A 21,592-nucleotide genomic window follows, 5' to 3' on the forward strand; every position below is an offset into this window, starting at 1 on the left:
GTAGAGCTTGTGCCTCTGTCTGACAAATAAACTTGTTCTTCTGTAGGTTATTAAGAATCTTCTGAAATGCAAGGTAAACGTCAAACCCTTTTTATAGAGCAGAAATAATGTGAAGGCATGAGTTGCTATAATTAATAAAAACTTCAATGTATATTCATTCGCAGCAAAAGACACAAGTGTGATCACAGCTCTTGTTTCATTTGGGGAATGGAGCTACCAAAAGGTGATAAATCAATCCACAACTCATCAAGCTTCCAAAAGCTTGCAACATATAAAGTTCCAGAAGATTGCTGAGGCAATGCTCCTTAAGCAAAGCTCATTTCAATGACATTAAAACAAAGTCTCACCAGTTCCAGAGGTGGCTCTGGAGAGAGTGCAGAGGAGGTTTACAAGAATGATCCCAGGAATGAGTAGGTTAACCTAAGATGAGCGTTTGTTGATACTGGGCCTGTACTCGCTGGAGTTGAAGAATGAGGGGAGACCTCATTGAAACGTACAGAATAGCGAAAAGCTTGGATAGAGTGGATATGGAGAGGATGTTTGCACTAGTCGGAGAGTCTAAGACCAGAGGTCATAGCCTCAGAATTAAAGAACGTTCTTTTAGAAAGGAGATGAGGAGACATTTCTTTAGTCGGAGGGTGGTGATCTGTGGAATTCTTTGCCAGAAAAGGCTGTGGAGGCCGTCAGTGGATATTTTTAAGGCAGAGATAGATAGATTCTTGATTAGTACAGGTGTTAGAGGTTATGGGGAGAAAGCAGGAGAATTGGGTTAGGAGGGAAAGATAAATCAGCCATGACTAACTGGCGGAGTAGACTTGATGGGCCGAATGGCCTAATTCTACTCCTATTCCTTATGACCTCATGTATGTATGCAGCGCATCCCAAATCCGAGAACGTCAAGTGATATCCCTTTTATGGGTAATGATTACTAAAACGTGTCCAAGAGCCTTAGCCTGTAATTAGATACTTTACCAATCAGGCTTGTCCACCCTGATCAAACAGATTTGGCACACAATCAGCATTGAGCTTGTATTGGTCCTCTGTAGGCTCAAGCTTGTATTATAGCTGTTCAAGAGAAATGTAATTGGGAAAAAACCCAAAATGTCTCTATATTCCCTAAGTGGATGTAAATACACTAACGTCTGCCAAATCCATTAGCTGGATACAGGTTCTTAATTATTATAAGCTGTCCTTACTCTGCACTATCTAGAAGATATTAAATTAACTTTGACTATTACCAAAGAAGGCAAAACGATGAGCTTCATATTAGGCCTTGGACTCGGAAGATTCTTGGTAGTGGTTCTTCATCATGACTAACTGTGTTAACCTGCCTGACCGAATGTGAAAATTATGATGGTTCATGGTAAAGCCCATCGTGCGGCTTTACCATACAAGATCAAACTTAGCTGGTCTAATTGAACATCAGTGTTTGCAGTTAATTTGCACTTTTCTTGTTTTGTTTTATGATATACATTAGTGTCCTCGAGTCAGAGTCATACCGCGTGGAAACAAGCCCTTCAGCCCAACCTGCCCACGCTGACCAACATGTCCCATCTACACTAGTCCCACCTGCCTGCATTTGGCCCATATCCCTCTAAACCTGTATTATCCATTATCCATGGATATTATCCATCTAAATGTTTCTTAAACGCTGCGATAGTCCCTGCCTCAACTACCCCCTCTGGCAGCTTGTTCCATACACCCACCACCCTTTGTGGAAAAAAGTTACCCCTCAGGTTCCTATTAAATCTTTTCCACCTCACCTTAAACCCATGTCCCCCAATTCTTGATTCCCCTATTCTGGGCAAAAGACTGTGCGATTACCCAATCTATTCTTCTCATGATTTTGTACATCTCTATAAGATCAACCCTTATTCTCCTGCACTCCAAGGAATAAAGCCCTAGCTTGCTCAACCTCTCTCGATAGCTCAGTTCCTCCAGTCCTGGCAACATCCTAGCAAATCTTCTCTGAACTCTTTCAAGCTGGTTCATATTTTGCATACCATTTCAGTTTGTGTTTGTCTTGTTGTAGTTGAATATAACAACTTGCAGAATACGTTTGATTTATTCACAAAATGCTGGAGTAATTCAGCAGGTCAGGCAGCATCTCGGGAGAGAAGGAATGGGTGACGTTTCGGGTCGAGAATACAACTTGCAGAATACATTTGGTTCAGGTTATTACAAAATAGGCGCACATACTCTATACAGCCAAGGTGGAAGAGATACTCTACGCCCCCATGTTGATCATTTGAAAAACAGTGCAGAGGTGTAATTCTGTGTTAAAAATGTCAAACACTCCCACTTTTATAGGGTGTAACAAATTCTTATAATTGTAGGGATTTACGTTTTAATCTCCTCTTGGCTAATATTCCTTCACAGTGTTTCAGCCAAATGTCATCATGTAAGCTGTACACATTAGCTGTAACGGACCGCAGGTAGACCCAAATGCAGCACACGGAACCAAGGAAGTAGTTTTAGAATTAGCTTTATTTCTACCTGCTCGTGGAACAGAAGACTGAGGTGTTCACCAGGGCTACGACGAGGCATGAAGGTCGGGAGCAGGCAGGGTCGGCAACAGGAAATCAATCCAAGAGAGGATGCTGGAGAGTCTTGCATGAGGGCTAAGAACAATCTGGCAAAGAATGTGTGTGCAGGAAGGGTTTATATGCTGGCTTGATTGGTGATCTGGAGCAGGTGAGTGAACAGGTGAGGGGAGTTGGCTTAACGTGGTGGGCGTGGCTGGCAGGTGAGTGAACAAGACAGACTGTGACATTAGCCAATTATTACCATTATTCACGTATAAATATTTTCAGTGGATAATTGGCAATTTTTGTTTTAGCTATAGGGGTTTGGTCTAGTCCAACAATGATATCGAATATCAAAAAAAAACCTGTAGGTGCTGTAAATTCAAAATAAAAACAGAAAATGGGAGAAATACTCAGCAGGTCAGGCCGCATCTGTGAGGAGAGAAAGAGAGTTAACATTTCGGGTTGAAGACGTTTTATCATTGTGCCACTCGTAAAGGTGAAGAACATTTATTCTCCTTCTTAGGCAGTCCCTCGGGTTCTAGGATGTCTTGTTTTTACTGGTGTAGGAAAGAGCTGCAGATGCTGCTTTAAACCGAAGATAGACACAAAAAGCTGGAGTAACACAATGGGTCTGCCAGCATCTCTGGAGAAAAGGAATGTGACGTTTTGGGTCGCGACTCTTCTTATATCTCTCGTTTCCCTTTCCCCTGACTACATGTCTCGTTTCCCTGTAATATCTCTTGTTTCCATTTCCCCTGACTTTATCTCTCATTTCCATTTCCGCTGACTCTCAGTCCGAAGAAGGGTTTCGACCCGAAATGTTACCCATTCCTTATCTCCGGAGATGCAGGTTGACCCGCTGTGTTACTCCAGCCTTTTGTGTCTATCTTTTGTTTTTACTTGGTTTGGTTTGGTTCCGAGGTGCCCTAAATGTTATTCTCTTTCTCGTGTACTTGTACACAGGGGACGGATTAATTGTAATCACGTATAGTCTAGTCCACTGACTGGATAGTACGCAACAAAAAAGCTTTTCACTGTACCTGACAATACGTGACAATACACGAAACGAAACTTAACTAAGTGTCAGAAGAGAAAACATTAGACAATGTGAGTGGGTGGGTCTGTAAGCAGGCCCTGGTGTTGGATACACTAAAAGTGACAACCCACTGACCTTGGTACTTAACCTGAGGATGCCAGGCTGTGTCCGTGCAGATCCCTAGAGAAGCAGGTTAGCGATTTTGATGCAGTAATTGTTCTTTGAGAACAATATTGGGAGTTTAATTCAGTGCACTCAGGCTTCACCACCTTCCTGGATCTCACCTGTTAAACCAAAGTGATAGGAATGGATGAGGGTTGAAGAGTTCAATCCAGCAGAGAATATCACCGCCAATTTCTTGAGTGCCTCTGTGAAAGAATCTGAGTCACAAACTTTGGAGAAAGCCATGTTTTGTGAACTTAGCTCCAACTTTAAAACTGCCCACTTATTAATTAAACTAGTGTAGGAAGGAGCTACAGATGCTGGTTTATACCAAAGATAGACACAAAGTGCTGGAGTAACTCAGCAGATCAGGCAGCATCTCTGGAGACAGGGGATGGGTGATGTTTCGGGTCAGAACCCTCCTTGAGACCCCACGAGGAACCCACACCAGCTGAGGAACTCTAAACCTCTGAAGTTCTTTTGGCTGAGGGTCTGAAGAAGGGTTTTTGACCCGAAACGTCACCCATCCTTTTTCTGATCTGCACTTTGTGTCTATCTATTAATTAAATTTTCTAGGTCTCCACAACCAAACCACATGGATGCCCCTCGTGTTGTGATGATCGATTAGGAGGGCCACATTCAGTAACAGTAAGAAATTTATTAATAGCAGAGGGATAGACATCACAAGCAAGCAGCAACTACTATAGGAGACAATCAGTTGAGAGGTCCTGCCTGGCACAGAGAAATTTCCTTAGCGTTATAATCTTCAGTATCTGTGCAGACTTCATATCCTGTCCATTAGAGTCATAGAGTCATACAGCATAGAAAAAGGCCCTTCGGCCCATCTTGCCCACAGTGACCAACATGTCCCTTCTACACAGGTCCCACCTGCTTACATTTCCATCATATTTTTCTAAACCACACCTACCTGTTTTTGGCATCTGATCTCTCTAAACCTATCCTATCCATGTACCTATCTAAATGTTTTTTAAATATTGCAATAGCACTGCCTCAACTACTGCCTCCATCAGCTCATTCCATACACCTGCCACCCTTTGTATAAAAAAAACTACCCCTCAGGTTCCTATTAAATCTATGCTAATAAAAATACTTGCGTTTGAACCTTGGAGAGCAAGGTGGGCCATCAAGAGCATAAGGGGGCCCGACCCGTGCCACCAAGAGCAAGGAGGGGGACCCAAGCTGCCGAGAGTGAGCAGGGCCGCCGAGAGCTACTCAATGGGGGGGGGGCACCAAGAACGAAGGGGGGAACCTGGTTGGGGGCTGCCCTAGAATGAAGAGGGGACCCAGCGGGGGGGGAGGGGATGGGGGGGGAGGGGAGGGGGCGCCTGGTGCTACATGCGGCGGCAGGCAGAAGATGGGACTGTTCGGTGACTTTGGTAACTTTGGCAGCGACGGGAATATGGCAACTCTTGTGTACTGCCTAGGTGAGGTCTGCTGCATGATTTTACCGGCGTGAATGCAAAACAAAGCATTTCACTGTACCTACGGTACATGTGACAATAAAGTATCACATGAATCATTGAATTTAATAATTGATCTCCCAATTGTGTCACATGTCAAGGGCAACCACTCATCTGGGGCAAGTGTCTTTGGGTGGTAGAGTTGCTGCCTTGCAGCGCCGGAGACCCCTGTTTGATCTCGACTGCGGGTGCCGTCTGTACGGAGTTTGTACGTTCTCCCCGTGACCTGCGTGGGTTTTCTCCGAGATCTCCGGTTTCCTCCCACACTCCAAAGACGTACAGGCATGTAGGTATGTGTAAATTGTCCCTAATGTGTGTAGGACAGTGTTAATGTGCGGGGTTCGCGGGTCGGTGCGGACTCGGTGGGCCGAAGGGCCTGTTTCCACCCTGTATCTCTAAACTAAACTAAACTAAATTTAAAACATTAACCATCACCTTATTATTTCAATACCACTTTTGGCCAACTGAGTAAAAGAATGTTTTAAGATCAACGTCTTAAACCCAACTCAAATCTCCTAGTTACTGGGCCACAGTGATCCTTGCCCTCCTATGTGTTTCTGAGAAGTGGATTACCTACAGAAGGCACCTCAAGATGTCCACCAGATGTCTTTGCAAAATCCTTCAAATAGACTGGAAGGTTAAGCAAAAACCATCATCAGTGTCCTCATTCAGGCCAACAAATCCAACATCGAGTTCCTAAGATAGACATAAAGTGCTTTAGAAATTCAGCAGGTCAACCAGCATCTCTGGAGAAACAGGACAGGTAACATTTCAGGCTGGAACCCATCTTCAGACCCTAATTCTGAGTCCCTAATTATACTTGGCCATCTCCATAGGGCAGATCAATTTTGTTTGAATTCCCAACAGCATATTCCCAAAATAAACATTCCATTCAGGATTACCAAGTGGACAAAATAAATAATTGAAGGATATTTTGAAAACGTCCTGACAAACAGAAACATCATCACTGACTCCTGAGAATCCCTGGTCCATGACTACCCAAAGTGGAGGAGGAGTATAGAAACATAGAAAACAGGTGCAGGAGTAGGCCATTCGGCCCTTCGAGCCGGCACCGCCATTCAATATGATCATGGCTGATCATCCAAAATCAGTACTCTGTTCCTGCTTTTTCCCCATAATCCCTTGATTCTGTTAGCACTAAGAGCAACGGAAGCTAGCTAACCTTCCTTCCACCCTATCAGACATAAGCTCATATGTTCTAGGGGCAGAATTAGGCCATTCAGCCCATCAAGACTAGTTCTCCATTCGATCATGGCTGATCTACGTTTCCCTCTCAATCCCATTCTCCTGCCTTCGCCCCATAACCCCTGACACCATTACTAATCACGAATGTGTCAATCTCCGCCTTAAAAATATATCCATTGACTTGGCCTCAACAGCCATCTGTGACAATGAATGCCACAGTTTCACCACCCCCATCCCTATCTCTGATTCCCACAATGGATTCATCAGCCAAACTGGAAGCAAGTCATCTTCCACCCCATGTGTGTGCCAAAGAAGGAGAAGATGAAGTAAGCATTGAAAAACATTGGTACCTCAAGAGACAGATGGAGGAAAAGCACAGGGTGGAAGGAAAAAGAAATATTGGCAATGTGAACCTGAAGCAATGAGAACTCACACAATAATTACTTCTTGTCAAATGTTTTGAAGTATAAATAGTGTGAAATAGGAGATAAAAGATTCTAATGAAATACCATTTCTCGTGAAGAACCTGGAATTCACTGGTTTATAAATGTGATTTTTCGGCTGTTTCCCACTCAAGAATTTTGGACCCTACCAAAGGAATGTCATTGCTAAACCTGTTTTCATCCAAAACCCATACAGTTATCATGACCAGACTTCAAACATGGGCATAAAGCTCATTATTTGTGTTTACTTTACATCCCATCGAAAGCATTTTAATCGGAAAAGTTGTTATGGCAGCAAAAATGAACAAACACATCATGAACCAGGCATTGAAACGTGGTCCTTCTAATCTTTGTACTCTGTTCTACTTTTAACATCGATCTCATGTGGAAAGTGAAGTTGGCTGATCCAGTACATGTTCAACAACCTTTATTTAATGAAGTATTTTGAAAAGACAACTTTGGTTAGGGGGTTATTAGAGTCTTTGAAGCCAGGGAAGCTGCAAACATGCCGTAACCACTTATTATTATATCCCGTGGCCCAGTTTCTGAAGATCTTCTTGCTTTCAAAGGCCTTTTCATTACATCATTATCTTGGACTTAGTTTAGCAAATAATCTCCTCCACACCAGAGAAGCAGCGTCGGAATACTTTGGAAGGCTATTGTGTATTTCTCCAATCAATGTAAGTGCATCCTGCAAAAGAAAACAAACCAAAGAGCAAATTTGAGGAAAACTTACAAAGGATGAAAGTGTAAACAAGTCCTGTCAGATCAATTTTCAAGGAAGGAGATGATATGACATTTCAGATACACACCTTTCATTTGAACTTAAGGCCAAGACAAAAACAGATATTCATATGAGGATGTAAAAGTAGTTTGTCCGAATAATAATAATTCAAATCTCTCATGATACCGAGGCATATCCAAAGAATGAGGGATGATCTTACGCAAGCATACAACATCGCAAGGGAGATGTTGAAATATTTTCTATAGTGGTAAAGTCATGAACAAGGGGACAACAAAATGTGGTTGTGAGGTGACGCAGCGGTAGAGTTGCAGCCTTACAGCGCCATGACCCGGGTTTGATCCTGACTGACTACAGGTGCTGTCTGTACGGAGTTTGTACGTTCTCCCCGTGACCGTGTGGGTTTTCACCAGGATCTCCGGTTTCCTCCCACCCTCCAAAGAGGTGCAGGTTTGTAGGTTAATCGGCTTGGTATAATTATAAATTGTTCCCAGTATGTGTAGGATAATATTAGCATGCGGGGATCGCTGGTCGGCACGGACTTTTTCAGTTTAGTTTAGTTTAGAGATACAGCGCGGAAACAGGCCCTTCGGCCCACCGAGTCCGCACCGACCAGCGATCCCCGCACATTAACACCAACCTACACAACCTAGGGACAATTTACACATACACCAAGCCAATTAACCTACATACCTGCACCTCTTTAGAGTGTGGGAGGAAACCAAAGATCTCGGAGGAAAAACCACGCGGTCATGGGGAGAAAGTACAAACTCCATACAGAGAGCACCCTTAGTCGGGATCGAACCCGGGTCTCCGGCATTGCAAGCGCTGTAAGGCAGCAACTCTACCGCTGCTGAGTTACTCCAGCACTTTGTGTCTTATTTTTGTAAAACAGCATCAGCAGTTTCTTGTTTCTACTTACCACCTGAGGTATGGGAGGAGGAAAATTGTTCTTAGACGGAAATTAATGTTAATATTGAAAGGAAAACCAGCCAGCAGACTGGACACTGTACACTGCTGTTTTGTGCACAAGAGACATTGCAAAAATAAAGTTGGGTACCTTGGTATAAATGTGTTCCTCTATTTTTTCCTGCATAGAAGCTTCTTCCAATTGTATCTTCTTGATGCGGAGGAAATTGTGTTCCGCAAGTTCACTGATCTTTTTGAAGCAGTCAGCACATCGGGTGGGCTGATGCATGTTTGTCTCAACAACCTAAGATCAAAATAATAGAAAAATGTGGCAGCCAAGCACAAATGCCAAGATCCCCTGTCACTTCTCTCTTTTGGATGTTGTTCTTTGCAGAGTCACTGGCCAAACGTACCGCTGAACTTCCAATTGTACAGACAAGTGCAGCTTAGCATGCAAGGAGTGTCAGTGAACTATTCATCCATCAGAGGCATTACTCACCACTTGTCCACAGACATATCCCATCCAGCAGGTCCCAATGGATAGCTATCAGTAATGAAAATCTTGCTTGATTACCTTTCATCTCACTGCTGCTCCATTGCAGGTTCATTTTTCAATTGGTAAGTCATTTGTGTTATGAGCGTTGACCAAAGAGAAAAAAATGCTTGTAAAGAGGGAGAAATTGTATAGATACACATCCAATATTGTAATCTATATATTATTTGTTCTTGCTATTGAGGGCGTGCAGCGTAGGTTTACTAGGTTAATTCACGGAATGGCAGGACTATCATATGTTGAAAGACTGGAGCGACTAGGCTGGTATACATTGGAATTTAGAAGGATGAGAGGAGATCTTATCGAAACGTATAAGATTATTAAGGGGTTGGACACGTTAGAGGCAGGAAACATGTTCCCAATGTTGGGGGAGTCCAGAACAAGGGGCCACAGATTAAGAATAAGGGGTAGGCCATTTAGAACTGAGATGAGGAAAAACTTTTTCAGTCAGAGAGTTGTGAATCTGTGGAATTCTATGCCTCAGAAGGCAGTGGAGGCCAATTCTCTAAATGCATTCAAGAGAGAGCTGGATAGAGCTCTTAAGGATAGCGGAGTCAGGGGGTATGGGGAGAAGGCAGGAACGGGGTACTGATTGAGAATGATCAGCCATGATCACATTGAATGGCGGTGCTGGCTCGAAGGGCCAAATGGCCTCCTCCTGCACCTATTGTCTATTGTCTATTATGCTGTGTGATAGTGATGCAAAAATTAACTTATTGGTGGGAAATTAATTCTTGGGCATACAGATAAATCATGGTGCATCAGGTCACCTTATATCAGATGGAAGATAATAGATGTTCCATAAAGCCTACAGCACAGAAACAAATCAGCTGGCCCAACAAACTAGCATCTCTGTTCCATATCAGCCCACACGCATTTGTGGGATGATATGTAGAAGGCTATAATATGCTTTGTTGCTATTACACTGACAGTAAAGTGGCTCTGTTGGCATCTTAAATCTGTAGGTTCTTTCCTCTGGGTTCAGATATCTGAGGGAGCACATTGTAATTCAAGAACAAACCCTTTTATCCCTGGTCAGAACTAGATTTACAATCAGATACCAAAGCAGAATATTCAAGATGTTAACCCACTAACCCACCTCTCTGCCATTTTCCATTTAAATAATTTCTCCATTTAGAACTTGCTTTATTTCCCTCCTATTTCTGCCCCCTGTCTCATGCAATCCACATTTTCACTATAAATCTAGCTGATTTGTTAAACACTTTATCATCTACAGAACTGTGGTGTAAATGTAATTGCTTTCACATCAGGAGCTGATACCAAAGTACCGATGATTCATATTGATGACCTTCACATATTCAAATAGAAACTCTGCATTGATATTTTGTGTGTTATGAGTAACAAAATTTACAGAACTGATAAAGACTCAATTTTGAGATGTGGTGGAAGATTGAAGAATCGTGGCAGATTTAAGCAGACAATAATGATGCTGGTTTTCAAGTAGTCTGGGAATCCTATTACACAAAGGATTTTAAAGTTGCAGAGGGCAAACGGAATGAAGCAGGGTCTGTGAAATAATTGATCGTTAAAAGGATGTTGGGATTATTTCCATGAGCACAGAGAAAACTGAACGATGTATTAATATGACATTTTAAATAATAAATTTTCACAAATTGGTAAAATAATATCATAGACCAGAATATATCATAGCTGGGAATAAACAGTGCTTGTCATTCTTTGATGTAGTTCTGCACTGTAGAATGCATTTTATTGGAATGCGTCACAGTTTGGTTTACGAACAGCTCCATCCAAGACTGCAAGAATTTGCAGGAAATATGGATGCAGCCCAGATCATCACACAAACCAACTTCTCTTCCATTGATTCCGTCTACACTTCTCAATGCCTCAGCAAGGCCATCAGCATTATCAAGGACCAGTCACACCCACTCCCTCTTCTCCCCTCTCCCATCAGGCAAGAGGTGCAGAAGTGTGAAAACACATACCTTCAGATTCAGGGACAGTTCTTCCCAGCTGTTATTAGGCAACTGAACCATCCTATCAACAACCAGAGAGTAATCCTGAGCTACGATCTACCTCATTGGAGACCCTCGGAATATCTTTAATCGGACTTTACTGGAATTTATCATGCACTAAACATTATTTCCTTCATCAAGTGTCTGCACACCATGGATGGCTCGATTACAATTATGTATTGTCTTTCCGCTGGCTGGTTAGCACGCAACAAAAGCTTTTCACTGTATCTCGGTACACATGAAAATAAACTTAGCTAAACGAAACTAAATTAATCTAAACTAAACGAAACTAGATATTCCCCAATCAGTTATATTTCCATGAGACTTGATACTGTAAGTTTTATGTAAATTGTAAATGGAAGCAAAGTAGTGACTTTAGCCCTGACCCAAACAATTGTCTGTGCATTCCCTCCCCACTGCTGCCTGACCTGCTGAGTTCCTCCAGAAATTTATGTTTTGCTCAAGATTCCAGTATCTGCAGGTTCTTGTGTCCCGAGGATAATTATGTTGGGGGAACTCGAGATGGAAATACCAGTACCAAGGGTAGAAAATGTAATTTGGAATACTGAAATGAACATTTTTTAAAAAGCAAAATAAGAAAGCAGAGAAATAAGAAAGAGATGATTAAGAGTAGAAATCAAGACAAAGAAATAAAGATAAATAAATAGGATGCTTTGCCACAGAAATCTTAAGAGACTGAAGCAAATTGATAATCCTTTGTCCTTGAGCAGCAAATGTTAAAAAAAAAAAGTCTGCACCATCAATTAAACGTTGAAAGATTGAGTGTGAATCAACACTTTTTTTTAAACATAGTGATTCATTGTTGGTGCCCAAGGGGTTGATTATTAGCAATGAACACATCACAGCATTGAATAAAGTACTTACAGTAATATAGACAAGGCTTGAATCTCAGTGGTGCCTTCAGCCGGCACCTATAATGCAGGAACGTCTATTCTTATTGAGTCGGGAGCCACATATCAATTTGTCATTTTGTGCAGCTTAGTTACAGAGCACTCACCCATCCCACACAACAACATCCACATTTTCCATATTTAACTGCATGTCTGCATCTACCTGAGGCTTTTGTCAAAATGCTGCATAAATAACAGCGAGCATTACTATTCTCTTTATTATTTTGCAGCAAACTCTGAGCAATATTTTTTCCCTGTTGTGGAAGTGCTGCATTTGAAGTAGTGTGCATCAGCTTTGCTCACCCTGCAAAGTAAAGACGGCATTAAGCTGGAACGAGAGCAGAGAAGATTTACGAAATCAACTGAAAATTGGTGTTAACAAGAAACGAGATTTAAAAATAATTATAGAACATTGAAAATATAGAAACAGTACAGCACAGGAACAGGCCCTTTAGTCCACAAAGTTTGTGCTGAACAGCATGCTGAATTGCACTGATCTCATCTGCCTGCGCATGATCCATATCTCAATTTAAAAGCCTCTTAAACACCACTATTGTATCTGCCTCCACCACTACCCCAGGCAATGCATTCCTGGCCCCTACCACCCTCTGTGCAAAAAAAAACTTGCCTCTCCCTGTTGCTGAACCTCTCTAATCCAGGCAGCATTCTGGTCAACCTCCTCTGCACACTCTCCAATGCTTCCACATCTTTCCTGTAATGGGGTGACTAGAAGTGCACACAACACTTGAAGTGTGGCCTAACCAAAGTGCCACAGAGCTGCATAGACCATGGAACACTTTTATGCAGAGAATATAAGAGACAGGACTGAGTTGATCTTTATCTTTAGTCACGGGCACTAAAGGCCAGAGAACCAGTCGGTAGTTGTACCCACCCACCTCCATACTGCTGGAATGACACTGTAAATAAATACAAATGTTTGGGAGAGAAATGCATATTGACACTGACTGCGTGTAAAAGTTGCCCCTTGGATTCTTATTAAATCTTTCTCCACTCACCTTAAATCTATGGCCCTAGTTCTTGTTTCCCATAACCTGGTGAAAAGAAATGTGTGCATTCACCATCTGTGGCCCTCCTGCTTTTATACACTTCTACAAATCACCACTCAGTCTCCTGTGCTCCAAGAAATAAAGTCCTAGTCCATCCAACCTCTCCCTGTAGCTCAGGGCCTCGAGTCCTGGCAACATCCTCATAAACAGTATGGCTGTATGGTAACTCAAATTTCACCGTACCTTCATTGGTATATGTGACAATAAAGTGATCTTGAAATCTTAAATCTTCACTGTACTCTTTCGAGATTAATACCATCTTTCCCAATAGTAGGCTGACCAAAATTGAACATAATACATCAAATGTGGCCTCACCAACATATTGTACAACTGTAACATAATGTCCCAACTTAATTTCCTGACTGATGAAGACCAGCATATCAAAAGCCTTCATCCCCAACCACTCTATGTGTAATGAAATTTCAGGGGACTATTTGTTTGATCCTTTTGCTCTACAACCCTCCGTTGGCCCCTCCCATTCATTCTGAAGGTCCTGCCCTGGTTTGACTTCTCAAAATGCAATACCTCACACTTAACTAAATTAGACTCCATTTTGCCAACCCTAGGATCATTTACCATGCTGCAAATAGACACAAAATTCTGGAGTGACTCAACGGGTCAGGCAGCATCTCTGGAGAGAAGGAATGGGTGACGTTTCGGGTCGAGACCCTTTTTCAGACCTTCTTCTTCTACCATCCTGTAAATCTGGTCATCATCTTCACTGTCTGCAACACCACCGATTTTAGTGTCATTTACAAACTTACTAATCAAGCCTTACACTTTCTCATGGGCGGCACGGTGGCACAGCAGTAGAGTTGCTGCCTTGCAGCGAATGTAGCGCCGGAGACTCAGGTTCGATCCTGACTACGTGCGCCTGTACGGAGTTTGTACGTTCTCCCCGTGACCTGCGTGGGTTTTCTCCGAGATCTTCGGTTTCCTCCCACACTCCAAAGATGTACAGGTATGTAGGTTAATTGGCTTGGTAAATGTAAAAATTGTCCCTAGTGGGTGTAGGATAGTGTTAGTGTGCGGGGATCGCTGGGCGGCACGGACCCGGTGGGCCGAAGGGCCTGTTTCTGCGCTGTATCTCTAAATCTAAATCTAAAATCTCATCCAAATAATTGATACAGATGCAAACAGTGCAAACAATGGGCCCAGCTTCAACTTTCTGAGGCATGTGCCTCCAGTCTGAAAAACAGCCTTCCACCACCACCCTCTGGTTCCTATCATTAAGCCACTTCTATATCCAGTTAGCTAACTCTGCTTGGATCTTGTGTTATCTAACCTTTCAGAGCAGCCTACCTTGTGGAACCTTATCAAAGGCCTCGCTGAAGTCCATATAGATTATATCTATGACCGTGCCCTCATCAACATTCTTGGTTACTTCTTCAAAAACTCAATCAAATTCGTAAGACTTTGGGAAATTATTGTTAATGTTTGTAATTACATAGGAATTCCAGCTAGAAAACACACATGAGATTGTTAAATGAATGAGTTCAAGCTCAGTTGATAATCCTATGCACTGCAGAAGAACTTGCCAATAAGCAAGGGTCGGATTTTAATTTTGTTTTCCTCTTATTAGTATGTGATCTAATGGTGAAAAAATATAGGCATCTATGCCTTCTAAAGGCAAACAGATCTATCAAAGAAAGGTGTGTTCTAATTTAGTTTGGTTTAGAGATATAGTGCAGAAACAGGACCTTCGGCCTACCAAGACCATGCTAACCAGCGATCCCCGCACACTAACACTGTCCTACATACACTAGGGACAATTTACAATTTTACCAAGCTAATTAACCTACAAACCTATACGTGTTTGGAGTGTGGGAGGAAACTGGAACACCCGGAGAAAACCCACGCGGGTCACGGGCAGAATGTACAAACTCCGTACAGACAGCACCCGTGGTCAGGATTAAACCTGGGGCTCTGGCGATGTAAGGGGCCAACTTTACTGCTGCACCACCGTGCCGCCCTTCATTAAGAATGGCTAAAAAGCTCCTGTCACATACAAAAAGATGCTGAAAAGAATGCAAGGAAGAACTTAGTTGAAGGAGGCAATCATTCTTCCCGAACAAAACATTCTCCAAAGTTGTTAGGCAGCAGTAAGAAGAGAAGGTTGAATGTATCCTTGACAGGGGTGTTCCATTCGACAGTTACCAGTACGTAGGATAATGTTTAATTCTCTGGGCAGAACCTTTAAGATGACACTGGGTTCCCAAACATTCCTGCTTCTACTTTCTTTTGCCTTCCTTCATTCAAAGCAGCATACTTCGCTGAAATTCCTCAGCTGCTTCAGCGAGGAACATAGGGCAGGAGAATAGTTATTCAACCACAAGCTTATTCTGCTATCAGGTCAATGCTGATCTCCATCAACCTTCCATTTACTTGTCTGTACTACATAATTAATTAATACTTTGTAATAATCTGCCGGCTTCACGTTTCAAAATCTCCACTCTGGTGTATTCTGTGCCTGGCGCTAATCTCACAATGGTTCGTCCCACTCTCCCACAACTGAGAAGCCATCTACCTCACATCTTCTAACAGCTTCTCAAAATGACTCACCAGGCTACCACTAAAACTCACCCTTCTTTTCTTATAGGAAAATGCTGGATGACAAAGCAGGTTTGGAGTAGCTTAATGTTACAGATGAAGATATGAAACATTTAAGCAACATTTAAGCAACATCGAAGGGCCGAATGGCCTCCTCCTGCACCTATTGTCTATTGTCTATTGTCTAAGACAGATATATGAATTGGACAGGTTTAGAGGGATATGGTCAAAACGCAGGCATGTAGGACTATTGTAGTTGGGGCATGTTGGTCGGTGTGGTCAAGTTGGGCCGAAGGGCCCATTTCCACGCTGTATGACTCTATGACTCTATCGGCCTGTTTCTATGTTGACACAGGACAAAGAACATAGAACAGTACAGCACATGAATAGACTGCCAATGCCAAACATGATGCCAAGTTAGACTAATCTCTTCGCTGCATGTGATCCAAACCCCTCCAATCCCTGCATATTCATATGTCTATCCAAAAGGATCTTAAATGCCACAGTTATATTTGCTTTCACCACTACCCCAGCAGCAGACTCCAAACATCCACCACTTTCTGTGTAAACAAACTTACTCTGCACTTCTCCTTTCAATTTTACCCTTCTCACTTTAAGATTATGCCCTCCACTCTGAGAACAGGGTACTGATTGCCCTCGCTATGCCTCTCATAATTCTTTTTACTTCTATCATGCCATCCTTCACCTCAGACACTGCAGGGAAAACAATCTAACTTTGTCCAATCCTGTCCGATAGCTAACACCCTCCAATCCAGGCACCATTCTGGTCAACCTCTTCTGCACCCATTCCAAAGCCTACACATCCTTCCTGCAACGGGGAAAATGGAAATGCACACAATGCTCCAAATGCAGCCTAACCAACGTTTCATAAAACTGCAGTGTAAAGTGTTGTATAATATCAAGTTAATGATGAAGCTGGGAATATATTGCATAAAGGATATGAAGAAGGGTCTCGACCCGAAATGTCCCCCATTCCTTCTCTCCAGAGATGCTGCCTGTCCCACTGACTTACTCCAGCTTTTTGTGTCTATCTTCGGTTTAAACCAGCATCTGCAGTTCCTTCCTACACAATATATTGCATAAAGTATGTATCATATGCAATATCAGTCCATGCACAAAACATCATGCTTTCAAGGATTGGGTCAGGAGGCTAACTGATCGTTCGTGTTGTAAGAAGGTTGCGGCAAAAGTTCCAGAACCAGAAAGTTGAAAGAAAACAGCAAGGATATCTGCCATCTATTAAGATGTTTTTGTGAATAAAGTATTGCCATTGTGAGTTAAAATTATCAACCGTTTCCAGTATCTTAGAGAGAGAGAAAAGACGAGGGGAGAAATTAGGAAAGGCAATAGTAAGTGACCACACTTCTCGTATAATCTATGCCACGATTTAGAAAATAATACCTGGCAGTTTATTAGGTTTGTCATTCCACACCCGAATGGCTATGACTGCATATTGGGTTTTTTTGCTACCGTTTACATTTCTATTTAATGATAATAAATCTGACAGCAGTTTATCGCTTAAACCACTTGCTCGTAGAATGTTTATTATACTGTTTTTGTGAAGTCGAGAAATACGTGGGAGTACATAGGATGTCCATTGAACCAAAAATGCACTGACAAAGACCTCTATTCAGCCGCTGAATTTGCTAGACCCGCCTGAGGATCAGGCAGGTGAGTGCGTTCTCCCGTTCATGGGGGAGTGAAGGCCTGTTTATTGGAGTGATCGGCACCAATGACACAAGAAAATAATCTTCGAGTAAAGTCCAACTGATCAAAATAAATAGACTAGTTTTACGGGCTTTCTTACAAGCAGTAATTGTCTTCCTCCCTGGCACACATTAAGTTCCAAATTTTCTGTGATACATTGAAGTAGGTTTCTGTGTATCTGATCTCTTTTTTTTAATAAACTGATTTATCATATATCATATCATATCATATCATATATATACAGCGCGGAAACAGGCCTTTTCGGCCCACCAAGTCCGCGCCGCCCAGCGATCCCCGCACATTAACACTATCCTACACACACTAGGGACAATTTTTTACATTTTACCCAGTCAAATTAACCTACATACCCGTACATCTTTGGAGTGTGGGAGGAAACCGAAGATCACAGAGAAAACCTTTAGGTTTGCTTCTTGGGTTTCTGAACATTTCAGATGACAGCGGAGTCTAAAAATAGACCACCACTACGGTGGCTCTTCTCAGCTGCATTGCAAATGTAATTGTTTCATATTCTCATGAGAATGGTTCTGCAACAGTGCCAAGGATGGAAAGTAGGTATGATATGCAGTAATTTTTAATTACACATTACTGAATAATCCCTCAAGAAAAGTACATCGCAGCTGCACAGCCTGCTCTCCAATTCCAATATCCCGTTTATTGCAATGCGCCAGTGCTAATTTAATTGTACCTAATTGCAAGATTGCTAAATAACGTTTCAATTTTCTCTCCGCTGAGATCTCCCGATCGTGGAGGTGCTTTTGATACTCGGCTGCCAGTTGACAAAGTGACAAGGAGGTTTGATTAGGACTGATGATGTAAAATGCATCGTGAAACTAATGAATCAAGACCAATTAGAATCAAGTTGGAAAGTGCCTATCAGCATAATGTCAGTTGCTTCAGGGTGACCTTTAAAGTTTAGCTGCAAAAAAAAAAATCTACTAAGGGGTAGCTTACAGGCTTATCCAGAATCCTAATAAAAAGCCACATACTGGAGGAATTCTCCAAATTTGAGTCATGGCTTATGTAGAATTAATTGATCTTAGCTAAGACAGCAAACGTTGACATCATCTCCTTTAGTAAGGAAATTGGCCTTGCCCTGATTACTAGGTAGTAATTGCGGTTGAAAAATAAGCATAGCTGAATTTAGCGACTTGACTTTGACCCCTCCTAACCCTCCTGGAGGAAATGTATTTTGGGCAAGAGGGCTTTGGTGTTTGGACATCTTAACTTTCCTAAATTTGAGCACAAGAAAGTTGAATGCCCTCATGAGATTGGGACAAACTAAAGTGTAAAAGTTAAGCCACAATGACAGACCATACAGTATAAACCATCTTGCATGTAGTCCCAACCAAGTGTTGTTGTCATGCCCGCTTGCGCACCCAGCTGTGAAACCTGGCAGTAAAAAAGTTCCTGATCTGAAGGAACTGTAGGGAAACACATTCCTGCTGATCCCTAAAAGATATCTTGGCCTTTTGTTAGCTTTGGTTTTGTCTTCTTCTCTCTGTCAAAAACCTTCACAGTTCCTCACCCGACTAAAGGTCTGATTTACTTTGCCTAGAAACATTTTTGTGGGACCCATATGTCAATTTGATCGCACTTTATTAATTTCAACTCCCACTTAGTGATATTGTTGTTACCAACTTTACTTGGAAGTCAAGGAAAGACACAATACATTGGAGTAACTCAGCAGGACAGGCAGCATCCCTGGAAAACATGGATAGGTCACATTTCAAGTCAGGATCCTTCCTCGGGCTGATTGCAGGGGTGGGAGTTCAAATCATTCTGGGCCACCCTCTGAGAAACCAAATGTTTTGATGTCTACCCCCACTGTTGCACTCCCACACTGGGGTTCAGGGAAGGTCGGGAATGAACAAATTATTTGTCTCTTTTCCAGCAAAATAGCTGAAGTAACGCCATTGATTCTTTCTGCCTTAATCTTTCCTCTTGGTGCTAATGCCAAATTAAGCACTTCATTTGCTGCCACAGTTGATGCTAAGTAAAACAAATTGAATGAGATTTTTTGCTAGTTCTGGAGCTCCCCCCAATGCGTCAACAGGAGACGAGAAGATTCAAAGATAACTAAATTAACTTGTTTAATTGTCACTCATTCAGTTTGCTTCTAATTCCAATGTCTTGTATTCTCAATTCACTACAAACAAAACAGCACATGAATAAATAGTGGATTCAATTACTATAAACTCCTGTACCTGTTTGACTGCCTCTGTGATGTATTTGAGCCGCACCTGATTGATCAGGTGCTGGGGTACCACGTAGTTTTCCTGACAAGTCGTTTTTCTCCCCATCGGTTTGTTCAATTGTTGCCTCCCATATTTCTCAGGCTTTGGTTGCTTCTGTTGACGTTGTCGTTGAATTTGATCGATCTTTATACTGCAGTACGTTTGTGCAGGTTCTGATTCTAGTTGGAGTGTCTGTACGGCCTCTGTAGAAGAAGTATTTTAAGGTAAATTCTACGTCAAGGAGGAAAATCACAGACAAAATGTTCACAGAAGCTAAAGCCACAGTGGTGAAGAAGAAACAGTTTTGCTCCACATAAATTTACCTGTTCCTCTCAACGAGAGGCTTTTCTGCAAAGTTAAATTTTGTAAAAATAGTGATAATCTGAATTGAGGTTGACTGGTTGGAAAATGGTTGTCAGTGAATTTTGATCTGCTCATAAACCAGGTATCATTGCTTCCCGCAGAGATCAATGGTAAGAGCTTTGATATTATTTTCATTATTGTTATATAGATATTTGAGGAATAAAACAGGTTTGTGGACAATACCAGTGACATCGATTATTAAAACCAGCCCACGAATCTGAATGCCTTAGTTGGTTTATTGTCTCAACTTATGAATCCTCTAAGAGTAATGTATTATAGAATCCCACTACATTCCATACTATGCCATGTAGAAGGAATTTACATTTATCAACCATCAACTGGATAGATAAACATTTTTTATCCAGTCAACCTCAATTTAGATTATCACTAATTTTACAACATTTTATTTTGCAGGAAAGTCTTTACTTAGTTAGGTGGCCAAATATCCTTTGACTTCTCCAACATGTTCAATCAAACTGGTGATTATTTTTTCCCACAAAACTGTGTTGTATTGACACTGTGTTTCTATGTGGTCATATATGGCACCCCTAATTATATAAGTGGAACATTTTACTTATTACCAAATCAGTTAATGAGTTTTATATATATATTCCTTTATTCGTCCCACACCGGGGAAATTTGCAGTGTTACAGCAGCAAAGTGTATAGCAAGACAAGGATACATTGTCATCAGTTTTCTGTGTGTTCTTAACTGTTGCTGTTGACTCATCTGCTGGGAGCAGTGCTGGTTGTGCAGTCTCACAGCAGCGGGAAGGAAGGACCTCCTATATCTCTCCTTCACGCACTTGGGGTGAAGGAGTCTGTCACTGAAGGAGCTACTCAGTGCAGTGACAGTGTCCTGCATGGGGTGGGAGTCATTGTCCAGCAGTGATGTTAACTTTGCCATCATCCTCCTCTCTCCCACCACCTGCACTGAGTCGAGGGAGCAACCCAGGACAGAGTCTCTTCCCTTCCACCGCTGAGATGCTGCTGCTCCAGCAGACCACTCCATAGAAAATGGTTGATGCAACCACCATGTTGTAGAAGGTCCTTAGGAGTGCCCCCTGCACTCCAAAGGTCCTGAGTCTCCTTAGCGGATAAAGTCTGCTCTGGGCCTTTCTGTATAGCGTATCGGTGTTTTCGGTCCAGTCCAATTTATTATTGAGGTAGACACCCAGGTACTTATAAGAATCCACCCTCTCGATGTCCATTCCCTGGATGTTCACCACTATCGGGGGGACCTGGCTGCGCCTGCGGAAATCTACCACCATCTCCCTAGTTTTCCCCGCGTTTTAGTTACCTAGTTCGACCTTATCCAAGTTTGTAAACATTGAAAGTGTGCTAACATTTTTTCTGTGTACAGGAACCTTAGGAGATGTACGAGTGATAAAAGCAATGTGCCTTGATTTCTTGTGTAGAAAGGAACTGCAGATGCTGGTTTATACCGAAGATAGACACTGCATTAACTCAGCGGGTCAGGCGACATCTCTGGAGAAAAAGGATGGGTGATGTTTTGCGTCGGGGCCCTTCTTCAGACTCCAGAAGAAGACAGAAGAAAGATCCCGACGAGGAAACGTAATCTATCCATGTTCTCCAGAGATGTGGCCTGACCCGCAAAGTTACTCCAGCACTTTGTGCCTGCTTTGATATCTTGATTGGAAGCTA

At 42.2% G+C, this 21,592-nt stretch overlaps 1 protein-coding gene across 1 annotated transcript in view; it reads right to left on the bottom strand.

The window, feature by feature from the left end:
* Positions 1–7,278: 7,278 nt before the first annotated feature.
* Positions 7,279–21,592, bottom strand: part of LOC144600425 (uncharacterized protein C8orf48 homolog) — a 38,613-nt gene continuing 24,299 nt past the window's right edge. Inside the window, exons 4-6 of the mRNA XM_078412016.1 lie at positions 19,536–19,768; positions 8,659–8,811; positions 7,279–7,547 (exon numbers count right to left, since the gene is read on the bottom strand). Coding sequence (XP_078268142.1) covers positions 7,443–7,547; positions 8,659–8,811; positions 19,536–19,768 — 491 coding nt within the window. The 3' untranslated portion in view covers positions 7,279–7,442. The remainder of the gene's footprint in view (positions 7,548–8,658; positions 8,812–19,535; positions 19,769–21,592) is intronic.

The sequence above is a fragment of the Rhinoraja longicauda genome, chromosome 15 (assembly GCF_053455715.1).
Source record: "Rhinoraja longicauda isolate Sanriku21f chromosome 15, sRhiLon1.1, whole genome shotgun sequence".
Lineage (NCBI taxonomy): Eukaryota > Metazoa > Chordata > Chondrichthyes > Rajiformes > Arhynchobatidae > Rhinoraja > Rhinoraja longicauda.